The sequence below is a fragment of the Dunckerocampus dactyliophorus genome, chromosome 5 (assembly GCF_027744805.1).
Source record: "Dunckerocampus dactyliophorus isolate RoL2022-P2 chromosome 5, RoL_Ddac_1.1, whole genome shotgun sequence".
Lineage (NCBI taxonomy): Eukaryota > Metazoa > Chordata > Actinopteri > Syngnathiformes > Syngnathidae > Dunckerocampus > Dunckerocampus dactyliophorus.
Window position 1 is genome coordinate 21,974,844 of NC_072823.1, and position 23,053 is coordinate 21,997,896.

The 23,053-nt window shown below is 40.0% G+C and overlaps 1 protein-coding gene across 22 annotated transcripts in view; it reads left to right on the forward strand.

Annotated features, from left to right (window-relative positions):
- shank3a (SH3 and multiple ankyrin repeat domains 3a) overlaps positions 1–23,053 on the forward strand; it is a 255,764-nt gene that overhangs the window by 87,715 nt on the left and 144,996 nt on the right. For all 22 annotated transcript variants that reach the window (XR_008570334.1, XM_054775512.1, XM_054775513.1 and 19 more), the window contains one exon: positions 20,241–20,444. Coding sequence is in view for 21 of the 22 variants with exons in the window: in XM_054775512.1 (XP_054631487.1) it covers positions 20,241–20,444 (204 nt within the window). In the remaining variant the exon portion in view is untranslated. The remainder of the gene's footprint in view (positions 1–20,240; positions 20,445–23,053) is intronic.

Here is a 23,053-nt window from a genome sequence, read left to right on the forward strand (position 1 = left end):
GACAGCCCTACTAATTATGTCTAGCATGGAGATTTAGCTGCTGTGTCAGCCACTGACTAACTAAATACACACGTATGATTTCCGATCTATTTTAATTCATTTGTGAATAAAAAAAAAGAAGTTTTGTATTGAAAGTGTCTTCTTCAAAAACATTCTGACATTTATTAAAAAGGTAAGTTTTTGTAGCTTTAGTTTGTCTCCTTGTTGCTGTAAACATAGCCCCCTCCCTATGACTTTGTCTTCTTTTTTGCAAATTTAATGTTGTTAGAAGTGGCACCATGACACTCCTAAAAAAAAAAAAAAAGTTTGCTCTATTGCTAGCTCAGTAAATGCGACATATAGTACAGTACGTGTTTTCTTCCTCTTTATGACGCATTTTTTGACTGATGTGACTCCAGAGCAATTTGTAGTCCAGAAATTACTCTAGTTGGCAAAGCAGGCAGCAGTACGTTTAGGTTAGTCAATGTACCGGTAATACCAAGCTTGTATCAGCAGGCTGGAGTCAAGTGTGTCAAATGCTTAAAATCAATAAAAAGAGCGACACAATGTTTCTTGCTGTCTAGAGCCTCAATTAAACCATTTAGGACCTTCAGCGTAGCTGGAACAGTGCTGTGGTGTTTTCTAATGCCAGTTTGGAATGGAGGTCAAATACTTTATTTTAAAAATTCCTTCAGGCTGCACGGTGGCCTAGTGGTTAGGAGATCTGGAAGATCTGGGTTTGAAGCTCCATTGGACATCTCTGTATGAAGTTTTCTCTGGGTACTCCGGTTTCCTCCCACATCCAAAAACATGCATGTTAGGTTAGTTGGAGACTCTAAATTGTCCATAGGTATGAATGTGAGTGTGAATGGTTGTTTGTCTGTATGTGCCCTGCAATTGGCTGGCAACCAGTCCAGGGTGTACCCTGCCTCTCGCCCGAAGTCAGCTGGGATAGGCTCTGGCATACCCCTAGGAAGACCCTAGAAAATTAATGAATGAAAATTGCTTTATCTGGTCATTGATGATCTTCTCAAACAATTTAGCTAAAATACACAAATTATAAATTTATACTTGTGGGTTCGCCCCCTTGTTTTCATCTTCTCCCCGTGTGTGCGTGGGTGTTCTCCGGGTACTCCGGTTTCCTCCCACATTCCAAAAACATGCATGTTAGGTTAGTTGGAGACTCTATATTGTCCATAGGTATGAATGTGAGTGTGAATGGCTGCATGTCTATATGTGCTCTGCGATTGGCTGGCGACCAAAGTCAGCTTGTCGCCCAAAGTCAGCTGGGTTAAGCTCCAGCATACCCCCGCGACCCTAATGAGGAAAAGCGGCATAGACGATGGCTGGATGGATGGTTCACCCCCTTTTAACAGGGGACGAACAGAGATTTTGATATAATTATTGCTTCAAGGTTAAAATAAGTGAGAAAGGCTCAGCAACAAAATCAGCAGCCAACTTTAAGAAAAATGGTTCACTGTCATCAAGTCCTGCTGCTTTACTTGTGTCCAGGCTCTTGAGTGCACTGTTCACCTCAGAGGCCCACACAGATGGAAACTCAAAAGGGCAAGTGATGGGTTCACTCACAGCCTGCAATGTCGAGGGTGGGCAAACACTAGCCAGACCAGAGTTTGGCAGTTGAGCATTTAGCGACTCAAACAAACATCCAGCAGGAATAAAATGCTCATTGAAACAATTTAACATAGCTATCTTATCAGACAGTGTACCAGATTGAATAATTAACGAACTTGGCAAGTCAGTAGTTCTTACATGATTTAAAGAACAGTTTATGACTTGCCAACATTTTTGGGGGTCATTTTTGGTGGATTCATTCAAGTAAAGGTCAGTTCTCTTAATAAGGGAAGTACAGTGGTTATTTATTTGCTCGAAAGAGCTCGGCGAAAACAGAATCGAACGAAAACCGGACAATGTTTACCATAAGAAACGATGTAAATCCAGTGAGTCCGTTCCAGGCACCCAAAAATGCTAACATATTGTAGTTTTACATGCAGAAAACAATGCAAAATGCATATAAATGCTGACGTCAATAGATAAATAAAGATTTAACAACATTTTTATCTTTATTGAAGGAAAAGACGGCTATGAGTGGAGAGGGAAGGGAAGGAGAGAGACACACAGACGCCACCGCCATATCAAAGTGTCGGTACTTGTGTTACATCTAAGAGCGCACAGATGACTGTGTGCTCACACAACTTTGTTTACATCAATGGTCACCAAACTTTTTGAGACCAAGATCCCTGGTCTCGACCGTGAACCTGCTCAAGATTTTGGATGAAAACCGAAAACTATGAAAACCGAGGCGTACAAAAACCAAAGTCACTGCTGTACATTTATTTCTAAGCTAGTTGAATGAGGTTTTCTAATTTCAGAGGAAAACTAAGGATTATTTTGTCTCTTCACCCTAAATTGTCAAAAAGGTGCATGTTTTTGGACTGTACATCGGAATTTATCATAAATGTATTCTCGAGCCAGCTGTACATCATCAAATAGAGAAACTCCACTCCACCCAAAGTCGTACATAAAAACTTTGATTGCAAAAGTTTGTAAAAGCTCTTTTGTGTATGATATTTGGCTTTGACTTTGGAAGCTCAGAGTTTCGGAGTTGGTACGGTGATCACTTAGGTCGTTGGCACCCCTGTATCAGGGGGCGCTTGTTAAGATTAGGTCAGGTCAGGAAGATTTAAGTATTGGGCCAAGTTGAGGAATTGATTAACTGAGTTAAATTTAGTGAGTTGCAGATAACTTTAAGACGACCAAATGAGGCAGTCAACCTATCAAGATTTAAATCACCTACCAAGAGAAGCTCGTTGGAATTTAACCCAGTCACAAAAGATGTAAGTGAGGAGATGGCTTTGGGGGAAGCAGGGGGGGGTCTATGACAACCTACAATTGTAAGAGATTGGCCATCTATGGGAGACTTCAAGCTTCAAAGCAAGGACTTCAAATTGTTTAGTGATGTAGAGTGATGACAACAGGGTATCATGAAGTTTGTTTGTGAGGTTTTTGAGGGCGCTCCCTCCTGCAGACGTTCTACTCGTTGGTAGCCATATGCTTGTCAGAGACTGTGTTGCTCAGCCAGGTGTCTGACGGAATAAGGATGTCAGCATTTGTTGATTGAATCCAGACTTTCCAGACTAGTTTACTTAAAAACGGCTACTAAACACACAACACAGACTAAAACAGATGCAAATTCAGACCACATTAACAAGCAGACAAACAAAGGACAGTGCTGGCGACCATCTTGCTGATGTTGTGGATTTGATTTGGGTGTTTTAATGCCTCTGGAGCTGGCTGCTTCGACATCTTGATTAAATTTAGTCGCACGTATGCACATTGTGTACTCAGCAGACGCTTTGATTAGCCACGCATTTTAATATGTACACTTAGCCAACGTGAAATTTAGCTTCAAATTACTCATGAATCAAACATCGTAGTCTTACTTTAGTGCTAATGTTGATGTTAGATGAGTCACAGCAGACTTTGCAACATTATAAAATGACAGTGTTCCCCCACTGCAGTCTGAAAACAAATTTCACACTGTAATCTGGCGTGGTGACAGCTGTTCAGACACAGCAGGTTTGACGTGCAGCTCGTCAGATCAACTTGTCGTGAAAGAGTTCGGACCTGGAACTAACCCGCTCCATAATACGTATTTGCAATGCTTCCTTACAAAGTACACTGTGAGTTGAAGTGGATTTAAGATTGGGACACACTTGTCAGTGATGATATTTGTTTTCCAATTAACATGGCAACTTGACCACAACAGCCACGACCGGACGCTTCAAGTTTTTTTTTTGTCTTTTATGTTTGTACGTCCATCCTGCTCAAGTAAATACTACAATATTATAAGGCTTTGCACACAACTTGGAACCCTAACATTAGCAGTGCTAACACAACAGTTTTCTTGGCTGGTCCAGTTTACCTTCCCAATGTTATTGAACTTATTTTGAAGTGCAAAACACATTTTTGCTTTTACTTTTTTATTGGAGAGAGGCTATTATTTTCCAAATAGAACACCTTTTTTAAAAAATTTACTTTGATGATTTGGAGTGCATGAGAAAGTAGAAAGAAAAACATCGCTCTTAGACCACATGGTCATTTATGAACAAATATATTGCACAACACAGCAGCAACAAAACCAGTATTGTAATAGCGATAAGGGGCAAGATGCTCAGATGGGATTAATATTGCAGATGACGTCATTGTAAACAACAGTATGTGTAAGTGTAACATGATTGAGTTTCTCACCAAACAGCTAACCAGCATTTTAAAGTGCATGCAGAAGTAGATGAAGCCACTGGATGGAGACCACTCACGATAACTCAAATGCAGCAACTGGCACCTTGTAGAGTTAATTGAAAAGAATACATCAGGAGGTTGCCTACAGCCAAAAAAATGTCAATGTTTTTAACCCAGCCCTCATTAGAATGCTCGTGTGGACCACACATCTGGCAAGTATAGCAGACACAGCAGTCAATTTAGGTGTTATTTTGGAGCATTTAAAATTAAGTTGCATTGTTATCTGTGAATTTTACACGCAGCTATGATAAGATGCCACTTTTCAAAAGTAACTCACTGTGAAGTGTCAAACGCGCAAGGTGAATCACGCACTCGCTGCTGTCCATGACGCAGGACAAAGTCCACCCTCAGCATTTTTGGTGTAAAGTATATGTTCAAGTGGTGTTTTTCAAGGTGTCTGAATCCTGGTGCTAGGCCATTAATCCTAGCTAATTGAATCAATGCCGTTTCCAGCACCTTGTCTCGTGGGTACATCGCCACAGGCTCAGATGTTAACCCTTGGTGAGACGTATGAAGTGAGAGAATGCGCTGAGTTGTGTTTTAATTTAAGTCAAGCATGTTTGTTCACTAAAGTGATGATATTTTCTGTTAACTGTTTAGTGTGAAGTCAGCTGCACTGTTTGAGGGCCAGAAGGGGTCTGGCTGCATCATTCTGCTGCATGGACAGATTATTGTGATGATCACTAATGGAGACGTGGGAGTTTTATATTCATTTGTTTTTTTGCCAGATGTGACCTGATGACATCTTCACGCGTTGAAAAAAAACCTCATGCTTGACTTGATGTCACAGAAAGAGAAAGAAAATAACGACTGCTGTTTGTTACTTTGTCAGCACCTCAAGTGTAGAAGTGTAAGGGACAATATTATAAAAATTCATCTTTGATGTAGTTTAGAGTAGTCTGTGTACAGCTTGTACAGCAAAATAGATTTATTATCCACTAAAATGTGTTGTGTAAATGGCTGGCACCACAAGTGAGTACACCTCACAGTGAACATGTCCAAATTGTGCGCTCGGTGTGAATATTTAGTGTGAGCACCATTGTTATTGTTATTTTATTGGTATTAATGTTTCTTATGTTCTTATTCATTTTCTTGTGTTTTCTTTCTTTGTTTGGGAGAATGAACAGAACAAGAATTTCATTGCATAGCAGAACTACCTGTTTTACTGTGCATATGACAATAAATCTCTTGAATCTTGAATCTAGCACTGCCTTAATCCTCTTGGGGATGGAATAGTTGCACAGGCTGTTACTAGGTGTGTCGACGGGAAGAGGCACAAGATTGGGGGCATGAGAACAAGACGAGATGAGATTTTAACCTTAGTTTTAAGAAGTACAATGAAAAAATATGACCGGACAAAGACTTGATTTATTTAATTGAGTCACAAAACAATGCAGGTGCGTTTTGAAATGTTTGCTCCACAAACTGACGCTCAAAGATATTATTGTCAACATTTTTTGAGACCAAATAAACCACTGTTATGATAATATACTGTATAACATAGGTTCCCAAAGTGGGGTACATCAATTGGGTAAGCAAATAAAAATGAAACGCAATTAGCGCATAACACTCACAATTACAAGTGCGCCTGAATGCCTCACAGCGCAAGGAGAACGGAGCAGAAAGGAAGCACAGCATGACCTTGTGCATTGCTCTGTGTGCATTATATAAAGAAATAAGTAAGTCTGATAATTATTTTGTGCATTAAGAATGTTTAATCTTGAAGATTTCATTTATGTTGGTGTTGGAATCCTCACACGGCACAGCTGTGAAAACCTGTCCATGTGAGTGGGGATACATGGTGGCTTCAGATCAAATGTCTGAAGTGGTACGTGACTTAAAACATTTAGGCAACCACTGCTGTATAACAATAATAATAATAATAATATTAATAATAATACTCACTGTTTTTCTCTTATCTACTTGTCTTTGTTTGTATTTACGTCAGGGTTGTCCAGCTGTCCTTTGAAGTTAACAGGAATTTGTTTTAAACATGTGCACGTCCTGTTTGACTCGCAGCCCACACCGTAGTTTGAGAAAATGCAGCAGTGGATGTGTGTGCCACAAGCAAGAACAGATATTGAGCAGAAATTGACAAAAAAAAGGGTATTTTGAATGGTAAGTTTAGCTTCAAAGCCCTGGCAGATGGCTCTCGCAACAAGAGAAAAGTTATTTGTATTTACTGATGAGTTGAGTTGTTACGGACCATGTGACCATGACTGAAGACGAGAATGGATCGAGAAATAGCATTAGCAGCGCTAGCTAGTCACTGGGAACGATTTTCAACACATCAGCAAAAACATACGTACGTTTGATCTAATTTATCTTATTATATATCATATAAAACTATGACAGGAACAACATCAAATTAAAAGCACTAAATGAGTACAGACGCACCATCCACCAATCCGCCTGGAGTTTGTTTTTCAGAGAGTTGCATGGCACAAATATGCACAATATGCAAATATGCAAATATGCACAAATATTAGCACTCATTAAGGTCATCAAATCTTGCCTTTATGCATTCACACATGGTATCAGCATTTGGGACCAAATATCAGGTGAAAGAAAAATGGGAACTAAACAGTGTAGTAATCTACTGTATCTGTGGAGCTTGGGAGAAAGTTACATGATGCATTCAAGGACTGTCAAACAAAGTGTGACAGGTTACAGCTCGCATTAAACATGCAGAAATTGTGGGATTTCTAACTGTATATTATTTATCGAAAATAATGGCTCATATTTCCAAAATTGATAACCCTTTACATAAAATTTTATGTAGTTATTTACAAATTATTTTTATTAATTATTATTAATTTAAGTGTTTTCTGGGTTTTTTTTCCCGCAGCACAGTGGTTGGGAACCCCTGCCTTATAGCACGCTTGGGGATATGATGTGCTCCCCTTTCCACATTTGAAAGTACCGTAAGAATGACACTTTTATAGAATTGGCTTTTTAAATTTATAATGTAAGATTAATGTCTAGTTGTTGCTGAATCCTCTTCCACTCCTTCGTGATGACATCACTGGTGGATCTGGAAGATGTTGCATCATCGCATCATCCTCTTGAAGGGAGAAAAAAAATCCAAACCTACATGGCCCAGTGTGAAACAGTGATTGCCCCCCCCGTTCATCTTGATGATCCCCAAGACCTTTGGGAAAATACTGTGGTCAGATGAGAAAAAAGTTTAACTTTTTGGAAGGTGTGTGTCCCATGACATCTGGCGGAAAAGTAACGCAGCATTTCAGAAAAAGAACATCATACCAACAGTAAAATGTGGTGGTGGTAGTGTGATGGTCTGGGGCTGTTTTGCTGCTTCAGGACCTGGAAGACTTGCTGTGATAAATGGAACCATGAATTCTGCTGTCTACCAAAAAATCCTGAAGGAGAATGTCCGGCCATCTGTTTGTGACCTCAAGCTGAAACCAACTTGGGTTCTGCAGCAGGACAATGATCCAAAACACACCAGCAAGTCCACCTCTGAATGGCTGAAGAAAACAAAATGAAGACTTTGGAGTGGCCTAGTCAAAGTCCTGACCTGAATCCTATTGAGATGCTGTGGCATGACCTAAAAAAGGCGCTTCATGCTGGAAAACCCTCTGATGTGGCTGAATTACAACAATTCTGCAAAGATGAGTGGGACAAAATTCCTCCACAGCGCTGAAAGAGACTCATTGCAAGTTATCGCAAAACCTTGATTGCAGTTGTTGCTGCTAAGAATGGCCCAACCAGTTATTAGGTTTAAGGGGAAATCACTTTTTCACACAGGACCATGTAGCTTTGGATATTTTTTCTCCCTTAATAATAAAAAGTTGTATTTAAAAACTGCATTTTATGTTGAGTTGTGTTGTCATTGACTAATATTTAAATTTGTTTGATGATCTGAAACATTTAAGTGTGACAAACATGCAAAAAAAAAATCGGGAAGGGGACAAACAATTTTTCACACCACTTTATATTGTACAGTAGTTGTACTATAGAATAAAATCATATACTATTGTTGTACTCCTCTGAGTGTTATGTCACTCTGTTTTCCCTCTACAGTCCAAAACGGTGATCCTTAACAAAGAAGAGTCCATTCAACCCATGCACTTTCTATGCCGCATATCCTCACTAGGGTGGCGGGGGTATGCTGGAGACTGGGGTATCCCAGCAGACTTTGAGTAAGAACCGGGGTACACCCTGGACTGGTCGCCAGCCAATCGCAGGGCACATATAGACAAACAACCCTTCACACTCACATTCATACCTATGGACAATTTAGAGTCACCAATCAACTTATGCGTGTTTTTGGAATGTGTGAGGAAACGGGAGTATCCGGAGAGAACCGACGCGCGCACAGGGAGAACATGCAAACTCCATTCCACACAGAGATGCCTTAAAGGAGATTTGAAACCAGATCTTCCAGTCTCCTGACTGTGTGGCCAACATGCTAACCACTTGGCCACTGTGCGGCCCGAAATAAGAGTCTATTTGTCAAATAGAGCGATAGTTGTTCATAGCTGTGAATTGTCCTCCTTCCATAACAAATGTCATTTCTCGTGCATAGGTAACAATCAAGTTATCAGATGGAGTCACCCTCCAGGACTGCTGCCTGTCTCCCCTTATCCGTTAGTCACTGGCTGTGTTAATTGCTGCATGCGTGGCCAAGGTTTTTGGAAGATGGAGTCATGGTTTTGTGCCAGTCATTACCCTCCAACATCTCAAAGCTCTTATCTTTGTTCACTTTACTTTTTGCCTCCTTTCTGTTTCTCCGTCCATACATCAGCTCTTGCTCAAAGGCATCAACAATGTCTTGTCTCCTGCTATTGTGGCGCCCTGCCTTCTGTGGCTTCAGCGATACTGCAGCATCCTGCTTCCACCATGCATCATCCTTGACTGCATAATCACGAGCAAGCACACGCAAACAATGTGTCCTAATTAGCAGGTTTGGAGTTTTAAAATAAGCTTGTGACATAATGCGTGTCATTGTGCATTTGTTTCCATTAAGTACAACTCTTTGCACTTTAGCTGTGCGCTTGAGCGTGGCCTGTGATTTGTATTCCCTACTTAAGTAACCCCTTTTAACCTCCTGTACAGCCTCCACAATGATAACCTTAAGCATGCTGTTTATGAGTATGCATCGTCTTGCGAATGAAGGACACAGTTTGTTGTTCTGAATGAAGGAACGAAAAGCTGCAGAATGGGAAGACGTACTGCGTTGAAATGATCTTTCTGACGCCATAGCAACACTTAATATTACGTAGATTGTTTTTGTACCTACAGGCATACAAAGAAACATTGCATGGATTCTTTTTGTTTTTGTTCTTTTTGTTTTTGTTCTGTCTATTAGTACACATTAATTTGACGCAGTAGAAATGGCGAGAATAATCCAGGGTTTCCGCTACATGTAATTGGTCGTGGCGGCCCGCCACTACAAAATAAAAGCCATGATGATAAGAAATATAGCTCATAAGAGGTTAATTTGAGAGGTGATATCTAGTAACTTCCATGGTTTTCTTGATAATAACCAAAATAAACCAAAACCAAAAAGTTCTTATATGAATAACTATAACATTGTACTGCCAAAAAAAATACTCTTATGAGCTATATTTGTTGTCATTGTTATTTTTGTCCAAACAAAGGTACCTTTAGTAGTATCAGGCATTAAAATGAACAAGAAAATGAAGAAACAAGGGTGGTCTAATCATTTTTTCCATGACTGTATGTCTGAAATATACAAATTTTTGCTGTATTTTATTAATAGAAAAATATTTGACAGAACACAGTTGTATATATTTAAGATAGTGTATGTACTAACAGCTCCAAATGAAATGAAAATTTAAACCAAGCTAAAACATACCATATACCATATGGCACACCATACCAAAAAAACCAAAACCATAGTATAATTAGTCTCTTTGCAATGTCTCTCTGCATTTTCAGAGTAAGAGTAAGAATAGTAAAACTAATCCGACACAATTAAATTGGGCCATCCTAGCCATTGCTCTTTTTCTGTGGCAAATCATTGCTTGAATGAACTTTAGTAGTTGTTAGTGGTGTTGATAGTCGGAGTTCGGAGTGTCTGTGGATGCACCCTGCGGAAGTGTGGTGGAGATGAGGAAGTGTTTTTCCGAAGGCAGGTAGAGAGGTGTGTTTCCAAGTTGGGGATACATACTGTATATGGTGTTGGAACTAAGCACTGCTGTTGATATGTTAAGGTAGGATTCTTTTTTTTTTTTAAGGAGTGTTAGATTCTGTGTACATCTGTGGGAACACTAAACTTGCCTCCTTCCATCGTCTGAACGGAGAGGTGTGACTTGCCACGTGCTTGCACATGCGTTAATTATGCTAAAAATGTTAATGTAATTAATTGTAATCACACTTAACTTTGATGACGATTAAAGAGATTACTTGCTTGTGCTACAGAGGTCAATCTCTTCACATGAAGACAAAACATAGTGCACTTTCGACATCTTTTATTATCATTGTCGACTTACTGACAATGTAGCCATATTGTAGGCTACTTAGCCGCCAGGACAGAGACGTGTGTACTGTTTTTCTAAGTCACCATATGTTCCATGTCCGGCTCTATGGTTATCATCACACTTGTCCTCTTTGCCATTACTGGTACACTACTGTGCTGGCAGCACCAAAAAAAATCCAAAGAAAGAGAAAAACACATATGAGTTAGCCCTTTGGATACTCACTGAGCTGAAGTCTCATGACATATGCTGAAGACACGTATTTCATAAGTTCCATTGTATAATATTTACCTGGGTATACGGTGTGTATATATAATTCAATTTCCATGTATTGCTGTAATTGATATTGAAGAAGCAATTACGAGACAGCTTTAAAACTGTCTTTAGTGTTTAATGAAGGACAGATCATTTGTTTGTTGCCTGAGGTTGTCTCATCTGAGCATCAATTGAAACCAGTCATCTTTTCTGCGCTCCCCTATGTATTTGCCATGCATTGTCTCATAAGTGTGACCTACAGTTTATCTCTCATCTTTCCCCCCCCCCCAAGCACCTCTTCTCTTGTCAAACCATCAGCGACCCCTCTAATTGAAGCGGACAAAAGCTCACACATGGGCCTTGGACAAAAAGAAATCAAGTTAAGAAGGGAGATGAAGGGAAGAGCAAGAGGGCAACGTCATCCCTGGGTGGCTCTCTGCCAGTGTGTGAATTAGTCTGACATGTCGGGACTTTGATTAATACACCGTGCATGGTGCACAGCGGCTGAGCATGTAAACAACACTGTGACGAAGGGACGAGAGGAAGAAAGTGAGTCAGCGCTGCTTATCAAACATTGCCACGGTGGGCAAGGCCACTGAAGTGAAGCAGACACTTCTTTGTGGTGTAATTTACCACCTTATATACACTTCACTGCTGTTAGATCTTATTCTGCCCTGTTGTCAGCGGTGAGCAAGTGCGAACTATTATTATTTGCATGGTTTGGCATTTTCAATTGTGCTCTTTTTTAAGACCTGTTTTTTTAATCACACTTTCAGTACCGGTGAAACAGCTGGTATGTTTTCTAACTTGCTAGCAACCTTTCAGGCTGTTTGTTCCAGCAGATCTCAGTGTGTCGCAGCAGCGGCATTTCTGTGTGTGTGAGTAAGAGGAAGAAAAGCTCTGACTCTCTTTGGGAGAAGTTCTTTGATGCCACTTGTTGGTCAGCAGGTGTAAATCTCTATAGCCTGGCGATAAGATGCCCTGTCTGTTTGAGACTTTCTTGAAGGAAGGAATATACATTCGGTTCAATACAGATATTTTCCTCACCCATATTTGCATATACTGTACTGCATGTCATATAAAGTCATATATTAACTATAGAGGGTTTATTGACATACAACAATAGTAGTAGCTTTTTTTCCATTAACAGTAGCATTACCATTTGCATGCAAACCCTGCTATAAGGTATTGGCATTTGACTGAATCAATCAGTCAATTGTTATTATTAATGCGATTTCAGAATGTCTCTCTTACTGTTCTGTCTTGTTTTGATGCCTGAGTTGTACAGTGGTACCTGGTTTTGCTTTTTAATTCATTCCAAAGTGTCAGACAAAAACTGAGATAATGTTTCCCATAGGAGATAATGTAAAAAATACAAAAATACCCAAAATACAAATTAAAAACATACATTTTCTAGAGAATAATTATAGTTTTACATGCATTAAACAATCCATCCATCCATTTTCCATTTTCCTTATCCTCATTAGGGTCCGGGGTATGCTGGAGCCTATCCCGGCTGACTACGGGCGAGAGGCGGGGTGCATAAAACAATGCGAAATAATAATAAATGACAAATGAAATGGACAAATGAATGTTTAACATCACTTTTTTGCCGGTTTACCAAGGCAAGGAGTGGGGAAGAAAGAGGGGAGGATGCACTCGATTCCATGAAACGGTACAGTACATGACAAACGGACTAGTTTGTTATGTGCAATACTGTACAAAAAACAAGAAATTGTATGAAAATTGAAGCAAAATTTTGGCAACATTGTTTGTCAAAAACCAAAGAATAAAAACTGTGGCGTTTGAAAACCAAAGTTTGACTGTATTGTTGTCGTCACGCTGTTCTTTAAGCCCCCGTCACAGAATCAGCACAAATCAAGCAGAACCAGCCGGAATGAAAGATTTGGTTAAGAAATTGATATTCTTACTACTTTGTAAGAATGCCGTTTAAGAATGCCTTTAGAATACCTTCCGAATGCCGGTCGATCTTTTTCCACTTTGAACGCACCTTGAACGTTTTTGGCATGAGTTAACAATCAATAATGGCTGCCTTGCGTGTAAACGGTAAATAATCAGTAAATAATTGATAAAAAATATTGCTATAGTGTAAAGTTTTTCTGACTTGGCAACTGGAACGCTTTTAACTCAGAGATCACGTCACTCTCACTCCGACTTCCCAGTTCCGAGTACAAATGAAACGCACCATCAAGTAGTCAACGTGTGACTGATGTGGTAGTACGTCGTGTGATTTCATTCTTAATATTTGAATCCATACTAACTATGTCGAGCAAAAAAAGAAAGTGGTCCGACGAATATGTACAGCATGGATTCACATCTATCACGGACCATGATGGGAGTCAGCGTCCTGTCTCTGTCATTTTGTGCACCAGTAAACAAACATATACCTACTGTATGTCTTGAATTTGAAAAAAAAATTTCACTAAAGAAGGGTTCGGTGAATGGGCATATGAAATTGGTGGGGTTTGGTACCTCCAACGAGGTTAAGAACCACTGCTCTAGTGTGACTATGGTTTTAGTCTTAATCAACAGCGTCTCTCCTGGTTGCAGCCAGGTAGCACACTCCATTTTGTGTTTATCAGAGCCAAATATTAGTATGTCTTGGTTGCCTAGTGAAGACAAGCGGCAAAGAAAATTGATGGATAGATGGATGGATTTCCTGTTTGTACAGTAGACAGTGCTGTAAGCCCAAGTATATGAGCGGCAACAGGTTGTTGTTTTGACCAAGTGTGTGTGTGTGTGTGTGTGTGTGTGTGTGTGTGCACAGTGTGTGTATGAACGCTGTTGTTTGAAATTAGGATGTAATTGGACTTTGGGCACATTCATCCTGTTTGAGACAAGTGAGTGATGTTGCATCAAAGATTGGAGTGCTTTTTATATGCCACAATAGATAGAACATGAACCGCCTAGCACATCATAACAAAGCAGCAGCGGATCAACACTTAACTAGCACAGTACTAGGCTGTGTCAGTGCTTCAAGACATGATGAATCAACAAGCAATTTCAGACAATGAACTAAATGAGTCCATTGCAAATAATTCTATGATGATTGGTCCAAGCCTCTGAGCTATACAGTTGAAGTCTAAAAGGACATGTGATCCAGCAATGTCAGTGCACTGATGGCTTGGTTGTGTTTGTGTTACGGTACCTTCTCGATTTGCCCTGAGTGATTGACTACTCCCTACTTGAGCCAGACAATGGGTTTATCATACGGGAATTGGTGCGTTTGATACTTTAGTTGCTAGGGCAACTGCACCAGGGAAAAGCTGAAAAGGAAATTAGCTGCACTTAATGGTTTGCCTTCAAGATGCTCTTGTGTTGAGACCACTCACAGGTTAGCATATGCTTTATGCGGGTGACTATACTCTTCTGACAACAGTTATGTGGATTCACATCTTTCTCTCATGCCACAGTGGTACCAAGTGCTTTGGATTGCTTGGATTTTAACAGAAGTCTGGCAGCCAATAAGTTGAGATGCCATGTCATTCAAGCTTGCGACCTTCTGCTTTGTCTGATACACATAGCCCCTGTGTGATTTCTTTGCATCTGTGTGTTGAAACTAATGCAGTAACGTAACATTGTAGCTTCATAATAGAATTCTAATTGTACTTGTGCTACAAATACAACCACATACTGTGTACAGTATGTTGTCAGTGGAACTACTATATTTGCATGATTGCATGACCTGAACTGTTTTCCTGTACTTCTAGAGAATATGGTGAGATTGTTGAACCACTATTTGAATGGAATGGTCCTGAAACGGAATACAGAAAGGAACAATGGTGCTGCAAAGGAACAAGTTGAGGTTCTGAATAAATATATTGCAAGCAGCTGATTGCTTGATTGAAGGAGGGTGTTTGATTAGTTGTTTGTAGAGTTTGCAGTCCTTTTTTGCCCTTTATTCTGCCTAGTAGCTAGAGTGCCTTTAGAATTAGGTAAAATTTACTTACATAATGTGCCATAATTAATCCAGAATGAGCCTATTGTCTGCAAGTTACTTCAAAAAACTTGATCTTTAATGGATTCTAAAAGAGCAAATTCGAGAGGCTCGATATTGGCTTTCTTACCAATATCCGAAATTGCCGAGCACTACCGATACGGATATCAACCACTCATATCATCATATATCATACAGTATATCATGATCAGCTGATGTGCGCAGGGTTCTGAACAAAACAAACCCACGAAAAGCGGCAGGCCCAGACAACATCTCAGGACGTGCACTTCGGGTTTGCTCATCAGAGCTAGCTGATGTGCTTGCTGACATATTTAACCTGTCGCTTGCACAAGCCTCTGTACTGACCTGCTTTAAGTCCACCACCATAGTGCCCGTACCCAAGAAGAGCAACGTGACCTGCTTGAATGACTATCGCCCTATAGCACTCACTCCTATTGTAATGAAGTGCTTTGAAAGAATAGTCATGTCCCACATCAAAAAGAGCATCCCGGCCACTGTGGACCCTCTACAGTTTGCATATCGCCAGAACCGGTCCACGGATGATGCAGTCAACACTGCCATCCACACAACCCTTTCGCACCTACAGGGCCAGGACACATATGTCAGAATGCTATTTATAGACTATAGCTCTGCTTTTAATACAGTCAGCCCCCACAAACTCACAAATAAGCTCCTCACACTTGGCCTGTCACCCTCCCTCTGTAACTGGGTGTTTAACTTTCTCACAGGCAGGCCCCAGTCAGTCAGAGTCCACAATCGCACATCCAGCTCAAGAATTGTGAGCACTGGGACCCCACAGGGGTGTGTGCTGAGTCCGCTCCTTTACACGCTCTTCTCCTATGATTGCGTGGCCTCCCAGAACAACACCAGCATCATTAAATTTGCGGTTGACACTACAGTCATCGGCTTGATCACTGGTGGTGTTGAAACATCATACAGAAGAGAGGTGGCGGACCTCATAGCTTGGTGTCATGATAACAATCTCCTTCTCAATACAGATAAGATTAAAGAGATGATCATTGACCCAAGAACAAGGGAAAAGGAGCCGCATAAACCCCTGTTTATTGATGAGACTGAGGTGGAGAGGGTGAAAACCTTCAAGTTCCTTGGCACACACATCAGCGAGGACCTCACCTGGTCTCACAACACCCAACAAATTATGAAGAAGTCCCAAAGGAGACTGTACTTCCTGAGAAGACTGAGGAAATTTGGCATGTCCACCACAATCCTGAGTTGCTTCTATAGATGCACTATGGAAAGTGTCCTTACCGCCTCCATCACTGTTTGGTACGGTAACTGTACAACACGTGATAGGAAGGCACTCCAGCGGGTGATCAAGACCTCACAGAACATTGTTGGGGCAGCCCTCCCCTCACTGCAAGACATTTATAAAACTAGAGTCCTACGCAGAACAAACAACCTCATCAAGGACAGCACACATCCACAACACTCATTATTCACACTCCTACCGTCAGGCAGACGCTACAGGAGTTTGAAGTCCAGGACCACAAGGCTGGCAAACAGCTTTTACCCACAGGCCATCAGGCTTCTCAACGAAGCACTCACACACGCTGCACGCAACACACACTCATAGCACTTTATTTATTTATTTATTTGTATTAATGTCTCTTCTTTTTGTTGTTGGTTAATTTATTGGTATTTATGTTTATGTTTCTTATGTTCTAATTCTTTCTTGTGTTTTCTTTCTTTTCTTGGGAGAATGAAGAGAATAAGATTTTCATTGCATAGTATAACTGCTGTTGTACTATGCACATGACAATAAAACTCTCTTGAATCTTGAATCTTGAACCAATACGATATAGACAGCAGCTCTTCCCTCAAAACTAATGTCACATCTTGTGTAATGCATGAATACATTATGCTTCTTTTACTGTGTTGCCACTGGATGCATTTCACAAATAAACACTGTTTGCATATTTGTGCAATGTAAGTTGTAGAAAAAGTGCCATATTTATTTTAAACATTCTGTCTCAACAAAATAGATATAAAAAAAACATGACCCATAGTCAAATATCATGTTTTCCTACTATCAACAAGTAAGACAGGTTAGTCTTAATAAATTCACAAATAGGAATCCAATTATTGTTGGTAACTATACAAATTTGGAGAGCTGCACAGTTCTATATGGCACAAACATCCACGTAGGAACAAGGTAAAGTGCAAAGTATGAAACTCTGGACTAATACAATCAGTTAAATGATCAAGTTCATTCAGCATGTCACACATGAACACAGCAAGAAGGAAACGTATTAGATAAGAACGATTTTAAAAAGATGCCTTAATCCCCCTTGCATAACCTGTGTTTTTGGGGGTTTTTTTTGCAAATTGTATGCAGTATTCACAATCCAAAGGTGAAACTTGGAAGTAATTCCAGACTCTGACATACTGAGATAGGAAGCTTGTTGCTGTGTGGAGCATGTCATCACGCACATGTCATCGTCTTGATCGGTAGAAAAACTATAAACAGAAATGAACCAATATCCCATACACCAATATCCCATTATGCCAATATCAGCAAATAGTATCAGTCGGCCGATACTCTCGGCCATCCCTCGTGCCAACCCTAAATGTTTTGAAATTATGACAAAATCTGCCATGTTTGTGGAGCCTGTTAAGGAAGTTTGTGGTTTCTTTGTTTACAAATCTGCAAAAGGTTGAATCGAGGCAACTGGACTCTTCTTATTGGTTGAAGACGTTTCACCATTAATTCAAAAGGCTTCTTCAGTTTTAAATTTTAGGTGTGGAGTTCCCCTCTTTTTATGTCCCTGGTGGGTGTGTCCCCTGGGGATGGTCACCTCAGATTGTCGTTGTGGTGGTCAGTCTGGCCCGTGAATGACACTCTTGCATATTGATAGGTCGTTCACCTAAACAAGTCATTATTGCCATTGTTCCCCTAGGACGCGACAATCTTCTGGGGAGAGATGTCAGGACAGGATTGTAAGCAGACGATAGATGATGGCGTAAACTTCCTCTGTTCAGTTTGACGTATAGTCGTCCCTTGTTTAGCGTGGTTAATTGGTTCCAGACTCGACCGCAATAAGAGGATTTCCACAAACTAGGATTCAATATTAATAAATTGAATATTTTCATAGTTATGGCATAAAAAAACTGTCTGCGATCTTCAAATACGTTTTTTAACATCATTAGAGCACTTTAGACATTAAAAGAACACCCATATAGTCACCTTTACATTTTTATTACCTAATATGGTAGATATAATCACAGAAAATAAGACATATTAAACATAAATAAGATAAAATACACTCACAGGTTAGCAGTCTTTTTTTCTGGGCAGCGTACTTCCTGCAGTGGCTGTTGTCTCATCAATGTATAGTAATGGTGACTTTAAATGGTTTTACATTCATATTACACAATATAGTAGACATAATTAGCGTAATTAAGCCATTTAAGACGTAAATAAAACTTCTGCTTGTGTGTGTCAAAGTAAATGTGTTCCCTAGGGTACCGTCGTGGCGGGCGGACAGATGTGTGGAGGGCGGGAAGTGACATCGGAGGTTCAGAGTTGAGTTTTAGCTTGTCATGGGTTGTGACAGCAACAGTGTTGTTAAGCCCGTGTTGTTAAGATGATTATTATGTTATTGTTGTACCTTTTGTGAAGTTATTTAGATCTGCAATGAATGCCCATTCTGGCTAGCTGGTGTTTGTCTCACCGAACAGTTAGTGGCCATTCACAATTAGAACGCTTCCTCTGGCTTATATTTTTATTTGTAATTCATTTAGTTAGTTCAATTTGTTTAAATATGCATTTTTTTTAAACTAATATTAGGCAGTATTCAACCAAACGATAATTTATTCATTTATTCATTCATTTTTGAAAAACAGCAATAGAGTGACGATGTTTGAACAGGGCCCACTGTAGATGACTTCTTTCAAACCGACCGTGGTGACCATGCCCAGGGCACACACCCACCGAGGACATATAAGGAGGGGAAATTCACATCTAAAATTTAGAACTGAAGAAAACAGATGTGTTAAAGGTGAAACGTCTTCAACCAACAGGAAGAGTCCAGTTGCCTCGATTCAACCGTTTGCGGATTATCATGACCTAGATAACTGAGAACAGACTCGCAAATGTATGTACAATTTCTTCTCAGTCTGCAATTGTCTTTGTTAGATCTTCACTGAGTTCCTTGGACTTTCCCATTGGAGTATTTGTCGATGTGTGCTGTGCTGTCAGACAAATTATTTGATGCTGCCAAAGAAAAACGACAAGCACCTCTTATGAGATTTAGGTGAATGTATGTACTGTATATATTTGAATCTGTATGTTTAATTTTGACCATGTCTCCATGTGACCACAACCATGTGCACACAATTCCATCTATCCTCATTAGGGTCGCAGGGGTACGCTGGTGCCTATCCCAGCTGACTTTGGGCGACACCCTGGACTGGTTGCCAGCCAATCGCAGGGCACATATAGACAAACAACCATTCACACTCACATTCATACCTATGGACAATTTAGAGTCGCCAATTAACCTAACATGCGTGTTTTTGGAATGTGGGAGGAAACCGCAATACTCTGAGAAAACCCACAGAACATGCAAACTCCACACAGAGATGCCCAAGCGGAGATTCGACCCAGGTCTTCCCGATTTCCCGACTAAGCGGCCAACATGCTAACCCCTCGGCCACCGTGTGGCCCGTGCACCCAATTCTTGTTTTTACTGTCAAAATGTTTAAAGATGTGCACTATATAGTTCTTCCGTCCTGGAAAAAAAAGCTTTTCATCATTAAGGCCCCAAAATGAATGAGATTTAAGCCCATGATGAGTGTATGTACATTTCTACTTCTACTGCAACTGTATGTATCAGAGGTTTGTTAATCCTAAACAGAGCCAATCATAATTAATCCAAGAGGTATGTGAAAGTTGTTTTTATTATTCAATAACACAATTAATAAAATAATCACAAGTACAGCCAACAGAGATACAAGGGAGATTGATTTGCAGTGTCACTGTCTATTGCTGGTGTATTGATACGACAGTATGCCCTGAGGCATTGACATTGATATTACTATACTCATTTCATTAAACAGCCTTTTTACTTGCAGATGACAATGGAAGTCTTATAAATGTCCTCTCTGTGGATAAAAATAATCCTCTGTCTATTTTTTTCAAACTAAAGTTCATCATGTGATATTTAGAAAAACGGCACATCTGTAACCCTCTCCCATTTTCCTGCTGCTGTCCTTTCTTGCAGAAATGCATGAAATTCAATGTGGACGCTCCCATTTGGTTGTCCAAACAGCGGATCCTGTGCACGCTCAACCAGAGCCTGAAGGATGTACTCAACTATGGCCTATTCCAGCCAGCTTACAACGGCAAGGCTGGCAAGTTTCTGGATGAAGAAAGACAGCTGAGGGAATACCCTTTCCCATCCATCGCTCCTGTCCCTTATCTAGAGGTAGGCAGTAGATCATGTTTATGTATGATGCTTTAAACTGAGGGGAAAAAACATTTAAACCCGAGTTGCTGTTTAATTGCACAAGTAGTTGTATTAATGACATTTTTTTTCTCATTTAGCCCGTGTAGAATACTCTATATATGAATATGTCACAGTGAATGGTGCAAGACTGTAGGCTGCCTCAGGTCATATTCATCACATGCACGACACACTCAAGATGTCTGCTGCCACTTGTCAGTCACTTGTTAAGCAACTGATGCTGACATCTTTTTAAAGGTGTGTAAATGTGATAAACACCCTCAATGGAAGGCCCACACAGCATGTTTTTTTTCCCCACTGTCATGTGTCAACAGCAATGATACTGTGCATACTGATACTCGCTCATCATGGCATGGTGGCGTGCGTGCGGAACCTAAAAGTACAGCGTAATGATGTGCCACAACTGCGGTGTAAAAATGTCACATGGTTTTCTGACCAGTCGTCTCGCTCCCAAGCAGTTTTACGACGAGGGGCAAACTAAAGATTAATGCCGAACCATCATCCTTTTGGGATGTAGTGCGACAGTATAATTATTCACCATAATTATTACTTATAGTAGACTCAGCTCGCATTGTAAATTATGAAATATCTCGTTAAGGCAAAAAGCCTTTCTGTGTACCCTTAAAATCCGGGGGCGTATCAATGATTCAGTGTATTATCATATACGGTAACCGCTTCACTGGAGTTATCTTCGTCTTCTTCCACTCGGATGATATACTGCTTTACAGAAGTGTTGGGCCACACAGCTTGATTTAAAAATGTCAAATAATGTTCATCATTAATTTTTATATATTTACATATACACTCCTGATCAAAATTTTAAGACCTGTAGAGCTTCAAAATGCAAAGAGAAGGAATGGGAGTGAGACAAAAAAATGTTTGAATAAGTAATTCAACCATGAAACTGAAATAGGCTGTTCATCAGCTGATCAAACGTTTTAGACCATAGCTTAAGACCATAGCTCAAAAACAAATCTTCCTACTTCTTTTCCGACATGTGGAACTGTGAATTGTAACATGAAGCATTGAGTGTAAGCTGCATGCATGTTTGAAATAATTAAAACCATAACCCCTGAAGTAGAAATACAATGTTTAAAAAGGACTCAGTAATGAGTAGCTGCACCATTAAAAAGAAAACAAAAAAACTCAAAAATTGGTAATGAGCCACGCTGCTGCCTTTCGTGCAGACAGCGCAGAAGGACATCTGGCGTAAAATTTAAAAGCCAACAACAACAAAAAAAAATATACATATAGATTAGATTTATTAATATGAATCGCATACTGTATTATTTGTGTTTTTATTATTCATATGTTATTATTATTACTATTATTAGTAGTAGTACTAAAAGCAGTAGTGTTTGTAATCATTTATCCTTTTAATCATTTTTATATTATATTATATTATATTTCCGCACGGTGGGCGAGTGGTTAGCATGTTGGCCACACAGTCAGGAGATTGGGAAGATCAGGGTTCGAATCTCAAATATTTGCATGTTTGCATGTTCTCCACATGTGTGGGTTTTCTCCAGGTACTCCGGTTTCCTCCCGCATTCCAAAAACGTGCATGTTAGGCCAATTGGCAGCTCTAAATTGTCCATAAGTATGAATGTGAGTGTGTATTATATGTGCCTTGCGGGTGACTGGCGACCAGTCCAGGGTGTAACTCGCCTCTCGCCTGAGTGTGAGAGTGGCATAGAAGCGGCATAGAAATGGATGGATGGCATTTTTCTATTACATTTTTTTTTGTAATTATTAAAATAATAACATTTTCTGGATTTTTTTGATGAATTAAAACTAATTCATTAATCTGTGGAAAATATGTGAATGTGAGCATACAGTATTTAGTGTTATATAAATCAGTTTGCACAGCTAAATGCCTCCAGCAAATAAATGTTATACCATGAATACACACCAACCCGCACCACACGAGGAAGATGTTTATTCATATACAGTATATTAATTTTGTGTATATACTACGATGCTTTTGCAAGCAGCCCCCGGAATTATTACCGCTGCGTCGTGAAAGCTTCCTGTTTTGATTGACAGATGATTATGGAGCACCAGTCTGAGAAAGTCCCTCCTGGAGGGAAACACTGGTAGCAACATGAGTGGCGTGCCATTCACACTACAGCAGGCATCATTTTTAGTAAAGCGGCTTTAACATGCAGTAATGCTTGAAGCCATGTGTCACTAAAATTTGTCAAAATATGTGCAAGGAAACAAGACTTTGTCATTTGTGTTGAGAATAGGTATTGTTCTGTGTCCCCTTTCCATATTTTATAGCTGTAGTCGCAAAAAGGTCTATTCAAGCTGAATCGGTATCCAGGCTGTCTTGTCTGTTTACAACTGTTACAGTGTTGTAGCGCTGTGCGTGTCATTGATTGACCCGCAGTTATTCCCTAAGGCTGCGCGATGACTGACAGGATGAGATTAGCTCAACAACACCATTTGTTCCATGGAGCATTTGCTCATGTTTCAAAGTGGAAACGAGACACAGGCTTTCTGTTGTTCATGCTTTTGTGAAATAATGCTTAGATAATCAAAACATTGCATTTTGACAGTTCCCCTCT